Below are 16,163 nucleotides of genomic sequence, written 5' to 3'. Positions count from 1 at the left end.
GAGATTGTTTGCAAAGGCCTGCAGGGACAGGACAAGGGGCAGTGGCTTCAAACTAGAGAAGAGCAGATTGAGATTAGATGTTGGGAACAAGTTCTGCACCATAGGGGTAGTGAAACACTGGAACAGGCTGCCCAGGGAGGTGGTTGCAGCCCTTTCCCTGGAGATACTCAACAGGGCTCTGAGCAACCTGATCTAGTGGAGGATGCCCCTGCTGACTGCAGAGGGAGTTGGATTAGGTGACCTTTGGAGGTCCCTTCCAACCCAAACCATTCTCTGATGTTCTTCCTTGCCCTGGATGAGTATGTTTGGTCACTGGTGCTTTGTCCTTTCACATCATGACTGAGGGAGGAGGGGTGAAGAAAGGGCATCAGTGGCTGATAGTCCAACACTGCTGTTGGAATCCTTAAAAGCCAAGGGAAGAAAACTTAACCACCCTGTGCCAGTCAGATATTTCCAGTGCTCAAACTTAGCAGCACATCTTTTGTCCCCTGCAAACAAGCAGCAGCTGTGGAATGAGTGCTGTGGGAGGTCTGCAGTGGTGGTGCTGGTGGAGCACACAGGCATCAGCTCAGCACCTTCCCCAGGGAGCTGGGCTTGTCCCTGCACCTCCGGCTGCTAGCAGGCACACCCGCAGCCCAGCCGGGAGGTGTGGTGACAGCATGTGGCTGTGTCCCTCTGTCCTGTTAGCTGGCAGGCTGAGGGCACACTGCTGTCACAGCAGTGGCTGTGGCATTGTGCAGGGCTCCCTGCTCCAGGGTTTCACTGCAGTTACTCTGTGTCTGCAGAATTTACAGATCCTTCCCCTTGGAATTACTGCCATGAACAGGCTGCTGGCTGCAGTCTCACCTGGGCTGAGCTGCTCTCCACCACTCTGCCCACTGCCAACAGCAGTAGTGTGAAACTTCTGTCACATTACCAGATGGAGACCTCTGCCAGTCCAGGGACTTCAGCAGGCTGAGTGAAGCTCTCCTCAGTGTTACCATCCTGCCCCATCCACCTACCATCCGAGGCAGGCAGAGCAGTCCCACAGCTCCTTTAGCAAAGTGCCTCCATGCCCTCCTTGCATTTAAAATGGTGGTTCCTGCTGTGGAGATTCCTGGGAGTGCACTGCAGGTGTTCTCCAGCATGGTGGCTGGGCTGGGGAAAGCAGACAGCACTGCTTTGCTGGGGGGCACAGACCTGCCCTGCTGTTGCAGCACTCAAAGCCCAGCCTGATGGAAAGCAAGGTAGCAGTGCTGTAAGAGAAGCAGCTTGGTTTGCTGCTAGGCAAGCAATGGCTTCAAGCTTTCCCCCAACACCTTCCCTCGATGCCCACAACACAGGAATTTCAGGGTGTAGACCCTGCCCAAGACCAAAACCCTGCTGAAGACCAACACTTGACCCCAGGCCATTCAGCATTCACAAGCTGAAGGTCCTAGCCAGAGCACTAGGACCTGGAGAAGTGGGGTGCCAGGTGAGGTGTCCTGCCCCATTGTTGGCCCTCCCCCTTTGCTGACACTAAAGCTTCAGCTTTTTTTCTCCACTGTTATTATTTTTTCCCTCATTCTAAAGCTGTAACTCAGGAACCTCCTGGGGAAGGGCTGCAGGCCTGGCTGAAGATGCAGTCCTGCTCCTTCCTTTCAATGTAACTCAATATGCTGGGGTGATTTAAATATCTATTAGCAGTGATTAAGACATTATTACAGCTTGATTAACTTCATTAGAGAAGAAGCTACTGTTCAAGCTTAGTCACAGTGGAGGGTTGGTCCTGGCTGGATGCCATGTGGCCACCAAAGCCACTCTGTCACTCCCCTCCTCAGCTGGGCAAGGGAGAGAAGATAAAAAGAAAGGCTCATGGGGCAAGATAGGGACAAGGAGGTCACTCAGGAGTTGCTGTCATGGCCAAAACAGACTCAGTTTGGGGAAATTAGCTTAATTGATTGCCAATCAAGTCAGAGTGGTGATGAGAAATAAAACCACATTTTAAAACCGCTTCCCCTGCCTCCCTCCCCACCACCACCTTGTTCCTGCTAAGCTTCCCTCCTGACTTCTTTACCTCCTCCCCACCAGCAGCACAGGTGAATGGGTTGTGGTCACACCACATCTTGACTCTGCCACTCCTCCCTCCTCAGGCTGAAGGAGTTGGGGCTGTGCAGCCTGGAGAGGAGAAGCTCCAGGGAGACCTTAGGGCTGCATTTCAGTGTCTGAAGGGGACCTACAGGAAGGCTGGGGAGGAACTGTTTAGAAGGGCCTGTGGGAATAGGCTGAGGGACAGTGGTTTGAAACTGGAGCAGGGGAGATTTAGGCTGGACATCAGGAGGAAGCTCTGTACCATGAGGGTGGTGAAACACTGAACAGGCTGCCCAGGGATGCGGCTGAGGCCCTGTGCCTGGAGATGTTCAAGATCAGACTTGCTGTGCCCCTGGGCAACCTGATCTAGTTGGAGGCATCCCTGCTGGCTGCTGGGGGGTTGGACAAGGTGCCCTTGGAGGGTGCCTCCCAACCCCATGCGCTCTGTGTTGCCCTTGGCAGGTGGACAGTGCCATGTCTCTCATCCAAGCGGCCAAGAACCTGATGAACGCGGTGGTGCAGACCGTCAAGGCTTCCTACGTGGCATCCACCAAGTACCAGAAGTCCCAGGGCATGGCCTCCCTCAATCTGCCTGCTGTCTCGTGGAAGATGAAGGCACCAGAGAAGAAACCTCTGGTCAAGAGGGAGAAGCAGGATGAAACCCAAACCAAAATCAAGAGAGCCTCCCAGAAGAAACACGTCAACCCCGTGCAGGCTCTCAGCGAGTTCAAGGCCATGGAGAGCATTTGAAGCGGCCTCCCCGGCCTGCTTCTCTGTGGGCTCTGCCCTCCCACTGCTACTTCCCTGAACTCTACTTTGACTATTCCAAGGAATTATTGTTTGGTTGTTGTTTTTTTTTTTTCCAGCTCCAAATGTATTTACTTAATATAATTTTGATAACTGTGTTTTAGATTCCCTGGGGCAATCCCCAGCCTTTCCAAGTCCTGTCAATCACTGTAGCCCTCAGCCTGCAGCAGCGTGTTCAGTTAGGTGGCTTTTTTAGATGGCAGGGGTGCAGTTTTAGCTGAAACTGGGTTGGTTTGGGGGTTTGGTTTGGGTGGGGTTTTTTTTGTATAATCTTGCTTTAAATCAAATATTTCTATAACCAAAGAGGGTTTGACAGCAACACTAACAGGTTAACACTAACAGGTTAACTCTGACAGGTGAAGCGTGCTGCTCAGAGACAGCACAGGCTGGCTTGCGAGCCAGAGAGGATAGTGTAGGTCTGTTCAGGAAAGGATAGAAAGAATTAACTCTTGGTCTCTCTTAGTGGCTTCCTGCCGTGGGGTGCAGAGGGAGCGAGCTCTGTGTGCTCAGAGAACACCACGGGCTGGTGCTGCCGCGGCTGGAACACAGACCCTGGGCTGGGCTGGGGTTGGGGATGTCCTCGGTGGTGAGTTGGTTATGTGACGCTGCCTCTCCTGGGCTGCCTCGGGGCTGGGTCGTTGTGACTTTTCGGTGGGGGGGGGGGTTAGTGCTCCCTTCAGCTTGAGGGAGGCCCCCAGAGCAAAGCCAGCTCAGCAGGCGAGCCTGGAGGCGGCCGATCGCTTTCTGTGTGACACCAGAGGGGAATTTTAATGCCTGGTTACAAATGACTAATGTATTTTTTTTTGCTGCGGGACACTAATAAAGTTGCTTTTACCAGCTGGTGCATTGTGGTGCTGCGAATGGAGCCGCCCCTGCTCCCCCTCCCCACCATTCAGATGCAAATGGGGCTCTGTACTCACCAGCTCTTAATTGCTCCGGCTCCCGGTGCCACCCAGCAAAGAGCCTTTGCGGGGGCCGCCGTTTAGCCTCCGCGTTATGTGTGCCGAGCGCGGCTCCAAGGCGATCATCCCAACGTTTTCATTTCAATTTGGAGAATTCCAGGGTGTTTTACACTCACCAGTCGAGCGCGGGAGAGGAGGGGACGAGCTGGCACAGGTCGGAGCCGCTCGAAAGCAGCCATTGAGATGGAAAGCAGCCTGCGCGGTGGCATGCCAGAGCCTTGGCCGTGGGATGCTGCACTCTCATTCCTCTCGATCAGTTCTAATTGACTGGATCAAGGTTGTTGCTGTCGTGGCACCACAACACCGATCAGAATTAAGCTAAATTAAGCTAAGGGGGTGGGGTGGGGTATTTTTTTTGCCACAGTTGTTATATATTTTCAAGCGTTTCAGCCTCCTAAGTACAAATAATAAACAGCTCAATTCTGTTCTGGTTTTCATAAGCCACCACAGAATCCCAGCGCGGGGGGGAGGGCTGGAAGGGACCTCTGGAGCTCATCCAGTCCAAGCACCCTGCTCCAGCAGGCACCCACAGCAGCTTGCCCAGCAGCACAATGCCCAGGGGGGGTTGGAAGCTCTCCACACAAGGAGACTCCACAGCCTCTCTGGGCAGCCTGCTCCAGGCCTCCAGCACCCTCACACCAAACAACTTTCTCCTCCTCTTCAGTTGGAACCTGCTGGGAGCCAGCTTGTGCCCATTGCCCCTGGTGCTGTCCCTGGGCACCACTGAGCAGTCACCACAGCTTCTTGCCCCCTCCCCCCTCTTATCTCTTGCTGAGCATTGCTCAGATCCCCTCTGGGGCTGCTCTTCTCCAGGCTCAACACCTCCAGGGCTCTCAGCCTTTCCTCCTCACAGAGCTGCTCCAGGACCCTCAGCAGCTTCTGAGCCTCCACTGCACTCTCTCCAGCACTCTCTCTTGACTTGGGGAGCCCAGAACTGGATCCAGTTCTCCAGCTGTGGCCTCACAAGCGAAGTTTCTCCTGTTCAGATGGAAGCTCCTGGGTTGCACAGACACATGCCTCTGTTCTTAGAGCTTCAATAAATATCACCTTAGTTCATGCTACAAACTTGGAGCACCAGGTCACCGCTCCACCTGATGCAGGCTGGTCTGAAAACCCAGCTGGGGAGCAGGCCAAGCTTAGGCCTCAGCTCTGTGGGGACAGAGGGGACCAGCAGCAGCTTTGGGCAGGGAAGGGCTGTGAGACCCTGCAGATTCACCACCTGCATGGTTGAGAGCTGCCCATGGCTGCTCCCTGTCACCACCTCCAACACCCTGAGATGGCTGTGGAACAGGAGCTGGTCATGGCTGCCCCTCAGTCACCACCTCCAACACCCTGAGATGGTTGTGGAACAGGAGCTGGTCATGGCTGCCCCTCAGTCACCACCTCCAACACCCTGAGATGGTTGTGGAACAGGAGCTGCCCATGGCTGCTCCCTGTCACCACCTCCAACACCCTGAGATGGCTGTGGAACAGGAGCTGCCCATGGCTGCTCCCTGTCACCACCTCCAACACCCTGAGATGGCTGTGGAACAGGAGCTGCCCATGGCTGCCCCTCAGTCACCACCTCCAACACCCTGAGATGGCTGTGGAACAGGAGCTGCCCATGGCTGCCCCTCAGTCACCACCTCCAACACCCTGAGATGGCTGTGGAACAGGAGCTGCCCATGGCTGCCCCTCAGTCACCACCTCCAACACCCTGAGATGGCTGTGGAACAGGAGCTGCCCATGGCTGCTCCCTGTCACCACCTCCAACACCCTGAGATGGCTGTGGAACAGGAGCTGCCCATGGCTGCTCCCTGTCACCACCTCCAACACCCTGAGATGGCTGTGGAACAGGAGCTGGTCATGGCTGCTCCCTGTCACCACCTCCAACACCCTGAGATGGCTGTGGAACAGGAGCTGGTCATGGCTGCCCCTCAGTCACCACCTCCAACACCCTGAGATGGCTGTGGAACAGGAGCTGCCCATGGCTGCCCCTCAGTCACCACCTCCAACACCCTGAGATGGTTGTGGAACAGGAGCTGCCCATGGCTGCCCCTCAGTCACCACCTTCAACACCCTGAGATGGCTGTGGAACAGGAGCTGCCCATGGCTGCCCCTCAGTCACCACCTCCAACACCCCAAGATGCTGTGACATGTGGAACAGGAAGGGTTTGGGATGTTTCTGCTCTGCTGTGGCACTGGGAGCACACAGTGAGGCCGTGCCTGAGCCCAGCAGCTCTCCTGCCCGCCCTGGGAGAGTGGACCTGGCTGCACAGGGCAGCTCAGGAGGATGAATCCTGCATCATCTTTTAAAGGGTGCCAGTGGAAGCACAGCAAGCCCCCAGGAGAAGGCCTGCTGCCAAATTTCAAGTGCTCTGAATTCAGCTCAGTGGTGAATGAAGTCACACTGAATTTATGCTGCTTTAACAGCTTCTCCTGCTGCCTGGCTTGGAGATGGGGGATGGGGGCTCTCCTGGCTGCAGGGAGGTCCTCATGAGCAGGGCAGGATGGGTGTGGAGAGGGTGAGCAGAGCACCCTAAGCTGCATTGATGGGCAGCAGCCAGCATGGATGCCAGGATCAAACCAAGCCAAGGAGGCCAACCCCCAACCATGCAATTAGGGAAGGCAGAGTGGGGGTGGGAGGGAAGGGGGGGGTCCAACCCCCCAGCACATGGGCAGGGAAGCTAACATCAGCTACTGGAGTGCTGAAGGCTCAGGATTGCCCTGTGCCTGGAGCCTGGCAAGCATCCCAGCAAAGCAGAGCCACTGTTGTCTGCTCCAAGCCCCTTCCCTGCCCATCCCATGCCAGCATTTGGGGTTGGGGGAGCTGAGGTGGGACCATCATGACCCTCTTGATGTTCCTGTGGGCACAAGGAGCAAAAAGGCTGCTGCTGGCCAGGCTGTGTGTGCAATGCCAACCCAGACAGGCTGCTTAATGCTCTACACCTTGGCCATGGGGACATTTGGGGGGGTGGTGGGGGGGGTGTCCTGCTATTTCCAAACCATACCTGGGGTCCCCATCTGCCCCAGGACTCCCCTAGTCCCTGCTCGCTCAGTGCCAGGACCACGGTGGCAGTCCCAAGGAGCTGCTGTGCCAGGCTGTGCCAGCTGTGGGAATTTGGGTCAGTGGGATGTGAGTCAGTGCAGCAGGACGTGCCTGTGACAATCCCATGTCTCTGCTCCCTGTGCACAGCAACTGGGGCAGGACAGGATTGTCCCTGTCCCTGTCATTGTCCTGCCCACAGCCACTGAGGGAGAGGCTGGCAGCAGGGCAGCAGCCCTGTCATTACCCCAGGCTGTGGAGCAGCAGCACCGTTTTGGGCCCAAACCTGTCATTAGCAGGGACACCAGCCTGGGCTGGCTTTTGTGACAGGGACGTTGCCCCAGTGCTTGCCTGCACTTCTCTGTCACCTTCCAGAGGCACGTGGGGACATGCAGGACACCAGACATCTTGGCTAGCACCAGCTGGGCATGGGCCCCACGCAGGACACCAGGCACCTGGGCTGTGTGGGCCAAGAGAAGGCAAAAGCCTGGTGTGAAAGGCTCCCCTCCATGCACACGGCAGAAGGAGAGGACAGCAGGGTGGAGCTCTGGGGCTGTCCAAGTGCTGAGATGCATCCTGCAGAAGCCAAGCAATGATGACAGGCTCCACGGGTCAGCACCAGGCAAGACCAAGAGCAGGGCAGGGCTGCCCAGCAAGGACAGTGCCTCATCCCCCAGTCCTTCCCACCCCAAGCAGTCCTGCAGGCAGGCTGAGCACACTCCTAAGCTACTGTGGGTGGAGGCACGGTAAGCTGAGGCTCTCCCTGGCTCCCTCCAGGGCACAGAGCTGTGTGCTTCCAGCAGGAGGCTGTGTGAAAGAGGTGCCCCACGCAGGGCTGGGAATAACGACGCCATCAGCACCCCCAGCCCCTGGTGGGACCCCATCCAGCCCGGCAGTTTATTCCAGAGTGCTTTTACACTGGGGCCAGCAAGCCTCCCTCAGGCTGCTGCCTCGAGTCCCCTGAAGGGCGCCTGCAGCCGCCCTCACCCTAGCTGCTGGATGACGGTGTTGACAGAGCCCAGGAGCTCACCGAAGTAGCCATCCTTGTCCCCTTCGCTGCGCTCCTGGGCCGCCAGCTCCTCGTACTCGCGCCGCAGGAGGCCCAGGGTGCTGCTGAGGGCCCGGTCCCGCCGGTAGCGCTCCCTGCAGAAGGCCATCAGCACCGCCACCGTCTTGAGCGCCTTCTCCCGGGTGTCGTGCTCGGGCGCCGCCAGCAGGCCGGACACCGCCGCGCACCAGTCCTGCTCCACCACCGCCGGCACCAGCCTCACCTGCCGGTACTGAAGGATCTTCTCCTCCAGCTGGTCCTCCTGCTGGGAGTCCTCCAGCAGCAGCTGTGGGGAGCAGGGGACAGGGGGGATTCATTCATTAATACCTTCACCAGAGAGCAGCTGCTTCCAGGAGGTGGCAGGCAGTGGGGGAGGAGGCTGCTTGCCCCAGAACGCCTGCCCTGGGGGGTGACTCGCCACAGAAGGTGCTGTCCCAGTTCCTCGCTGTCTGTGCGTGGAGCTGGCTACAGAGCTGGTTGCCCAACCTGGAAAACTCAGTGACTGGGGAAGTGGGCATCACACAGCCCAGAAGGGGACCCAAGGGAAGGAAGAGGGCAAGAGCATGGTGCCAGAGTCTTGTCCATGGTGCCTGACAGCAGGACAAGGGACAACAGGAACAAACTGGAACCCAGGAGGTTCCACTTGAAGAAAAACTTGTTTGGTGTGAGGGTGCTGGAGGCCTGGAACAGGCTGCCCAGAGAGGTTGTGGAGAGCTTCCAACCCACCCTGGCCACTGTGCTCCTGGGCAAGCTGCTGTGGGTGCCCTGCTTTAGCGGGGGGGGGGGGTCCCTTCCAGAGGTCCCTTCCAACCCCACCATTCTGTGACTCTCTTCTCTGAAGGGGCAAGAGATACAACAAGAGGAAAGGGCCTCAAGTTGCATCTGGGGAGGTTTACGTTGGACATGAGGAACAATTTCTTCCCTAAAAGGGTTGTCAAGGCCTGGAGCAGGCTGCCCAGGGCAGTGATGGCGTCCCCATCCATGGAGGGACTGAAAACCCACATGGATGTGGTGCTGAGGGACATGGCGATGGCCTTGGCAATGCTCAGTCAATGGTTGGACTTGCTCACCTTAAAACTCTCTTCCAACCTAACCACTTCTAAGACTCTAAAAATATGATCATTTTAGCTGAAACTCCACAGCCCCTTCAGCCGAGCAAGGGGTGAAGGTTGGGAGTGCCTGGTTGGGTGCCATCCCTCCCTCCTGGCTCCTCACCTTCTCCACAATGAGGTCATAGAGCAGCGTCACCACACGGACGTGAAGCGTCTCCATTCCCTTCTGCCTGAAGAGGCTCCTGAGGACCTGGAGGCCTCCCAGCTTGAGGAACTGCTGCTGGGCGTAGGGGAAGTGTCTCAGCATGGAGGACAGTGCAAAGAGAGCCTGGGGGGGAGACAGGTCCTGATATCAGCATGGTGGCAGCTCCACTGGCACAGCCTCTCTTCACAGCACCCCATGGCGACAGGAGAAACAGACTCCAACTTGTTTGTGCAGAACCCCTCAGGAGATGCAAACTGCCTCTTGTTGAGGGACTCTTCCCTTTTCTTCTGATCCCAACCCTTCCCAGTGCCACAATCTTGCCCAAACTTGGGTGACTTCCACCCAGACTCCAAGGCAGACTCTCACCATGTTTGCTAGAATGATAACCCAGAGGGACCTGTGGCCAGCACCTGAACAGACCCAGCACCATCACCTCTCCTACTTCACCCACACTGGTCCTTGGGACAGAGGCTGCTACAGGCTAAGGACAGGGTGAAGCAAGGAGGAGGGATCCAGCACTGCTCAGCAGAGCCCGATCCTCTCAAGATGATCATAGGATCACAGGATATTGGGGGTTGGAAGGGACCTTTGAAGATCAAGTCCAACCCCCCTGCCAGAGAATCCAGCACCGGTCACACAGGAACACATCCAGACAGGGCTGGAAAGGCTCCAGAGAAGGAGACTCCACAACCTCTATGGGCAGCCTGCTCCAGGGCTCTGTGAGCCTCACAGTGGCAATGGGGTGAAGGAGGAGGGGTCCAGCACTGCTCAGCACAGCCTGACCCCCTAGAGATTATGAGGCACAGGGGAACATTCTCTCTTGTGCAACCCGTGGACATGACCATGATGAGTCCCAGCCTGGACCTCCTCACACCCATGGCCAAAAGCAAGGGAGCTCCTCAGCCTGTCCAGTGCCTCTCCCTGGCTGGAGGACTCTTCCTATGGCCCGAAGGGGCTGGCTGCAGGCCGGCAGGGGCACCAGTGCCACGGGCAGGGCCGGGGGCTGCTCGGGCTGCAGAAGCCCCTCCGGCAAGAGGACAGCCGCAGAGCCGTGGGGCCGTGTCTCCGGGAGCAGCCAGTCCCATAAGCAGAGGTGGCAGGGCACGCTGCGGCAGGGTAATCACATCTCATGCTCCAGGGAGCCGCCGAGCAGGGCCCCCCGCCCGACGGACAGCGCTGCACATCTGCCTGGGGGCTCCGTAGCCGCTGCCGGGGCAGGAGGCGGCGCTGGCCCCGCAAATTAGCTCCTGCTAAGCCTCACCTCCCACGGCTGTTGGCCCATGAGCCTGCTGCCTGCCATGGGCACCCTGCCCCCTCCTCCCCCAGCAGCCCTGTCCCCTGCAGAGCTCCTGTGTGTGCCAGGGCTGAGACTCGTGGCCAGCCAGCGCTGCTGGGGGAGATCTGAGCCACTGCACCCCTGGGGAGCAAAGCCCTACCAGCATGGAGTCCCACACTCTGCCCATGTCAGTGCTGTCCTGAGGAGCACTTGCAGCCAGTTCAGCACAGCCATGGCTTCACCCCATTTGCTCACCTTCTTCTTGACAGCCAGGGGCTGCTCGGTGGCCAGGATCACCAGGAGCTTCTGCAGCGCTCCCCCCTCGATGGCTTCGATCTGCACTTTGGGGTTGCTGCAGGGAAGAAACCCAAAGGCATGTCAGGAGGAGAGCATGGCACAGCAGGATGGGATGGACACCAGCTCTGCCTGGACTTTGGGGCAGCTGCAGGGAAGAAACCCAAAGGCATGTCAGGAGGAGAGCATGGCACAGCAGGATGGGATGGACACCAGCTCTGCCTGGACTTTGGGGTGACTGCAGGAAAGAAACCCAAAGGCATGTCAGGAGGAGAGCATGGCACAGCAGGATGGGATGGACACCAGCTCTGCCTGGACTTTGGGGTTGCTGCAGGAAAGAAACCCAAAGGCATGTCAGGAGGAGAGCATGGCACAGCAGGATGGGATGGACACCAGCTCTGCCTGGACTTTGGGGTTGCTGCAGGAAAGAAACCCAAAGGCATGTCAGGAGGAGAGCATGGCACAGCAGGATGGGATGGACACCAGCTCTGCCTGGGGCAGCACCTCATGGTGCACATGGATGAGGGTCAATCCAGCTTGATGCCAGAGCAAATCCCACAGGCTCACACCAGCCACAGCATGTGGTTATGGAGAAGGTGCAAAGCCCTGCAGGCCACCTGCAGTACAGCACACAACCAACACAACCTGAAGCAATGTCCACAGGGCTAGGGAAGGACACCCTGGGCCATCCACAGCACCCTACCATGTGCCCACATCCTCCCCTCTTCCCCAGCAAGAAGCCTTCCTCTGTGTGTCACCCTCAGCTATGAATCCTCTCGCTCTGCATTGCTCCTGCTGCAGAATCCCAGCATGGGGGCAGGGGCAGGGGGCTTGCCAGGGAGCTCTGGGGACCATCTAGTCCAACCTCCCTGCTAAAGCAGGGTCACCCACAGCACGTGGATTCCTCACCAGCCCTTTATTCCAGCTCCCCTCTCCCCCCCTCGCCTGCTCCTCCCTGGCTGTGAAGATGCTGATTTATGTAAAGCCTCCTGTGCTGCAGCAGCTCCATCCCTGCAGCTCACCTGGAGGAAGGTCCTGCTTGGCCCCAGTGCCTCTGAATTACAATCTGTGCCTGGTCTCACCACCCACACATCTCTTGCTTGAAGAGCTTTTCCCCAAGGACTGAAAATGGCTAAACACATCCTTCTGCCCACAAGAACCAGGCCATAGTTTCAGGTCTGGATGTGAAGAGCTGCTCTGGGTGGAGATAAAGAGAAGCCTTGCCCCTGGGTACCAGCTGCTTGGGCAGGGGCACCTCAGCCAAGCAGACACTTTGCAAAGCTGCTTCTTGTGTGCCTTTGAAGGTGGCAGAAGAGGTTAGAAGCTACAGGCTCCCTCTTTGGCAGGGCTCTCACTGCTGGAGCACAACAAACCAGCTGTCTGCATCCCTGATCCCAGGGCTCCCACGCTCTGAGGAAGAGCTCCAAGCACTTGACTTTAACTTGGCTTTGAAGCAGCAGTTGCACCCTGGCCAGACAAAGGTCACACAGCCCTGCTGCAGCACCACACACACGGCTCCCACGGCTCCTAGAGAGCTGCGGGAGCAGCCAGTGCCAAGCATCATCCAAGAAATGAGACACACAGGCAGAGAGGGTCACACAAACCAACAACAGAAGGCCAATGGACTTGGGCAGAGAGCAGCTCTGAATTAAACCCAGGGCTCCCAGAAACGCAGCAGCAAAGCACTAAGGGCAGCCAAGGTGCTGGGCAAGCTCCCAGCCCTCCCTGCTCCATCCAGGCCTTGCTTCGTGCACCGTTGGGGGTCATCCACAGCTCAGAGGTGGCAGATCTGCTGGGCAGGCTCCTGGCTGCAACTCCCATTGTGGTAGTTTTAGGCTGTGCCTTTGAAACAGGTCACAGATCTTGAACAGAAGGTGGCAAAATGTAAACAAAGCCCTACTGGGTGTAGAAAGGAAAATAATGCTAGTTCTAAGCAATGCCATTGGAGAGTTACCTACCATATGAGCTGACCTCCAGGCAGGGAAAGGGGGGCTCTTGAAAACTACCTTGGATTTCTCCTCCCTCAGCCACTTGCTGTGGCAGGCACCCAGGCAGAGCCACGGCACAGGCACCTCGCTGAGGAGGGAACATCTGTGACCGGCCCAGAGAGGGCAAGAAGGAGAAAGGGAAATCCCAGGAGCTTCAAGATCCTCCTGCAGGAGGGATTTGGCCAGCATGGCCCAGACATGTGCCTGCAGACTGAGGCAGCCCCAGCAGCCCGAGGCAGCCCCAGCAGCCCTGGGAGCAAACCAGCTTGTGATGGTGCCTGAGTCCAGGGGAGATCTGATGATGCACACACCAAGATATGTTTACCCCCCACCCTCACCATGCCAGCAGGTGCAGCAGGCTCCTCCTGCAGCAACAGGAGAGGTCTACATATCTTTGAAAGCCCTCAAGGCAGGAGAACTCAGCCCTGAGCAGCCTGTTCCAATGCTTGACAACTCTTTTGGGGAAGGAATTGCTCCTCACGTCCAACTTAAACCTCACCTGGTACAATCTGAAGACATTTCCTCTCATCCTATCACTTGTCACTAGGGAGAAGAGCCCAATTCCCTTTCAGGGAGTTGTAGAGAGCCAGAAGCTCTGAGCCTCCTTTTCTCCAGGCTGAACAACCCCAGAATGAGAGAAGACAAAACTCCATCTGCATTTCCAAACCCCAAGGAGAAGCTGGCACCTCTGACACATAGAAAAATACAACTTCAGATCCAAACATCTGACCAAATGTCACCTGCAGGTCACTGTGGGCAAGGGAGAGAGCAGCATTAAGTGCAGCCCAAGCTTGCAAGCAGGCCCTGCCCTGTGCCAGTGACCACTTCGTGGCAGTCAAACGTGGCCTTTGGGACAGCCAGGTTCTCCTGTCACATCTGTCTGCAATAACTAACAGAAACCTCCACAGCAAGGGACACCACTGCAAAAAAATCAGCCTGCCTCTTACTGCTTGGCTGGTCACCTGCAGGCCTGGATCTAATTAAAACCTCTGAAGCATGGAGCATTTGCCAAGGAGCACGTCTGGAGGCTGGGAAGCCTTCCTGGATGGCAGCCGTGCTGCTCACTGCTCAGCTCTCCTGTTGCTTGATGTCTCTACTGTCAGCAGCCTGACACTAACAGCAGTGCCTGCTGGAGAGCTTAGGGAACCCAGCACAGCTCTGGACAAACTCAGGGAACATCAGCCTGAACAAAAGAAATCACAGAGTCGCAGAAGGGACCTGCAGGGATCATTGAGTCCGACCCCCCTGCCAAAACAGGGTCACCCAGGGTAGTCCACACAGGAAAGCATCCAGGTGGGGCTGGAAAGGCTCCAGAGGAGACTCCACAACCTCTCTGGGCAGCCTGCTCCAGGGCTCTGTCACCCTCACTCTAGAATCATAGTATCAGTCAGGGTTGGAAGGGACCACAAGGATCATCTAGTTCCAACCCCCCTGCCATGGGCAGGGACATCCCACACTAGATCAGCCTGGCCAGAGCCTCGTCCAGCCTGGGCTTAAACACCTCCAGGGACGGGGCCTCAACCACCTCCCTGGACAACCCATTCCAGGGCTTCACCACTCCCATGGTGAAGAACCTCCTCCTCACTGTAAAGAAGTTTCTCCTCATGTTGAGCTGAAACCTTCTCTGTTCAAGTTTGTCTCCATTGGTCCTTGTCTCACTCCTGTGCACCACTCAACAGAGCCTGGCCCCCTCCCCTTGCCCCCCACCCCTCAGCTATTGATAGGCATTGATCAGATCCCTCTCAGTCTTCTCCAGACTAAACAGCCCCAGGGCTCTCAGTCTCACTTCACAGGGGAGATGCTCAAGTCCCCAAATCATTCTCATGGCTCTCTCTTGGAATCTCTCCAGCAGGTCTCTGTCTCTTGACCCGGGGAGCCCAGAGCTGGACACAGGATTGCAGCTGTGGTGTCAGCAGGGCAGAGCAGAGGGGGAGCAGAACCTCCCCAGACCTGCTGGACACACTTTTGGAATCAGAGAATCATGGAATGGTTTGGGTTGGAAGGGAATAGATCCCCAGCATGCTGGGATTGTGGGATCCTGTGCAATCAATATTCAGAGCATGTCCTTACCAGAGCAGCAGAGATGAAGGCATTTGCCTGCCTGCCTGCCCTGCTCTGTGCTTCAAGCCCCCAGGTCCCTCCACACATCTTGGCTTTCCTGTTGGTGTTTTTTAATTTAGATCTAATTTTGCTGCTGTGTTGCAAGTTCTCACCTAACTCCAGAGCCACTGTTGCCTCAGGGCTGAGTTGCTGCTTTTCAGCCTTCCCACACACCTTGCATGTGCAGTCTGGATCAACTTTGAAAGGTCTGTCCTAGATTTATGCACCTGGGGTCATCCTGGGAGTGTCCTGCTTTGAGCTAGACCAGACCCATTACTGCTCAGTGCTGTCACTTCCCAGCTCAGGCTCTGCTCAGTCCTGGCACTTGCTGCAGTCCAGGGCAGGTTTGCACAGCCAGGGGCTGCTTCCAGCAGGGAGAAGCTGATGAGAAGAGTTCCTGCCAAGGGCTGGGCTGCAGAAAGGTTCTGCCTGAGACTTGCTCCTCTGCAGACCAAGGACACTGCCACAGCTTGTGCCACACCTTGGGGTGCAGGAAGTCAGAGGTGGCAGCTGCAGGAAGGAGCAGACAGGACAGGTGACCCTCAGCTGCCCAACAAGGGATTGCAGCCCATGGATGGCATCTTCAGGAGCAAGCTGAGGGTCAAGCCTCTTCTTCCACTGCAGGTGTCCCAGGAGGGCTCTGTTCTGCCTTTCATCCTGATCTGTGTGTTCCTGAATCCAGTTCTAGCATGCAGCTCCTGAGTCCAGAGGAGGCCACAAAGATGACTGGAGAGCTGGAGAACCTCCCCTGTGGGGACAGGCTGAAGGAATTGGGGATCTATAGCAGCCTTCCAGTCCCTGAAGGGAGGCTACAAGAAAGCTGCAGAGGGACTTTTTACAAGGGCTTGGAGTGATAGGACAAGACAAGATGGCTTTGAGCTTGAAGAGGGAAGACTGAGACTGGAGATGAGGAAGAAATTATTTCCAGTGGGAGTCTTGGGACACTGGAACAGGTTGCCCAGGAAGGTTGTGGATGTCCCCTCCCTGGAGTTGTTCAAGGCCAGGCTGGATGAGGCCTTGAGCAGCCTGGGCTGGTGGGAGGTGTCCTTGCCCATGCCAACAAGGTTGGACTGGATGACCTTCAGAGGTCCCTTCCAACCTCTAGGATTCTATGATTCTCTGCCCCTGCTGACTGCAGGGGGGTGGGACAAGATGACCTTCAAGGGTCCCTTCCAGCCTGAAGCATTCTATGATTTATGATTTGTGTGAGTCCAGGAAGCCAAAAGCAATGCAAGCAGGGACACAGATAGAAAAGCCAACCACATTTGCAGAGATCTGGGTATCTGGAGGGTTTCTGACAGCCCTGGTAAGTACATTAATCTTAAAAGTACCTGGCAAATAACAGACAGGGAGGCAA

The 16,163-nt window shown here is 56.8% G+C and overlaps 2 protein-coding genes across 2 annotated transcripts in view; one reads left to right on the top strand and one right to left on the bottom strand.

Annotated features, from left to right (window-relative positions):
* CTNNA1 (catenin alpha 1) overlaps nt 1-3,698 on the top strand; it is a 165,021-nt gene extending 161,323 nt beyond the window's left edge. The window contains exon 18 of the mRNA XM_068157813.1: nt 2,512-3,698. Within this exon, the coding sequence (XP_068013914.1) occupies nt 2,512-2,799 (288 nt within the window). The 3' untranslated portion in view covers nt 2,800-3,698. The remainder of the gene's footprint in view (nt 1-2,511) is intronic.
* Nucleotides 3,699-7,710: 4,012 nt separating this feature from the next.
* SIL1 (SIL1 nucleotide exchange factor) overlaps nt 7,711-16,163 on the bottom strand; it is a 131,342-nt gene continuing 122,889 nt past the window's right edge. Inside the window, exons 9-11 of the mRNA XM_068157828.1 lie at nt 10,680-10,776; nt 9,107-9,271; nt 7,711-8,177 (exon numbers count right to left, since the gene is read on the bottom strand). Coding sequence (XP_068013929.1) covers nt 7,827-8,177; nt 9,107-9,271; nt 10,680-10,776 — 613 coding nt within the window. The 3' untranslated portion in view covers nt 7,711-7,826. The remainder of the gene's footprint in view (nt 8,178-9,106; nt 9,272-10,679; nt 10,777-16,163) is intronic.

This window comes from Melanerpes formicivorus, unplaced genomic scaffold (assembly GCF_026170545.1).
Source record: "Melanerpes formicivorus ecotype bairdi unplaced genomic scaffold, bMelFor1.0.p_v2 SCAF_2, whole genome shotgun sequence".
In the NCBI taxonomy this organism is placed as follows: Eukaryota; Metazoa; Chordata; class Aves; order Piciformes; family Picidae; genus Melanerpes; species Melanerpes formicivorus.
This window is presented reverse-complemented; position numbering and strand designations above follow the sequence as displayed.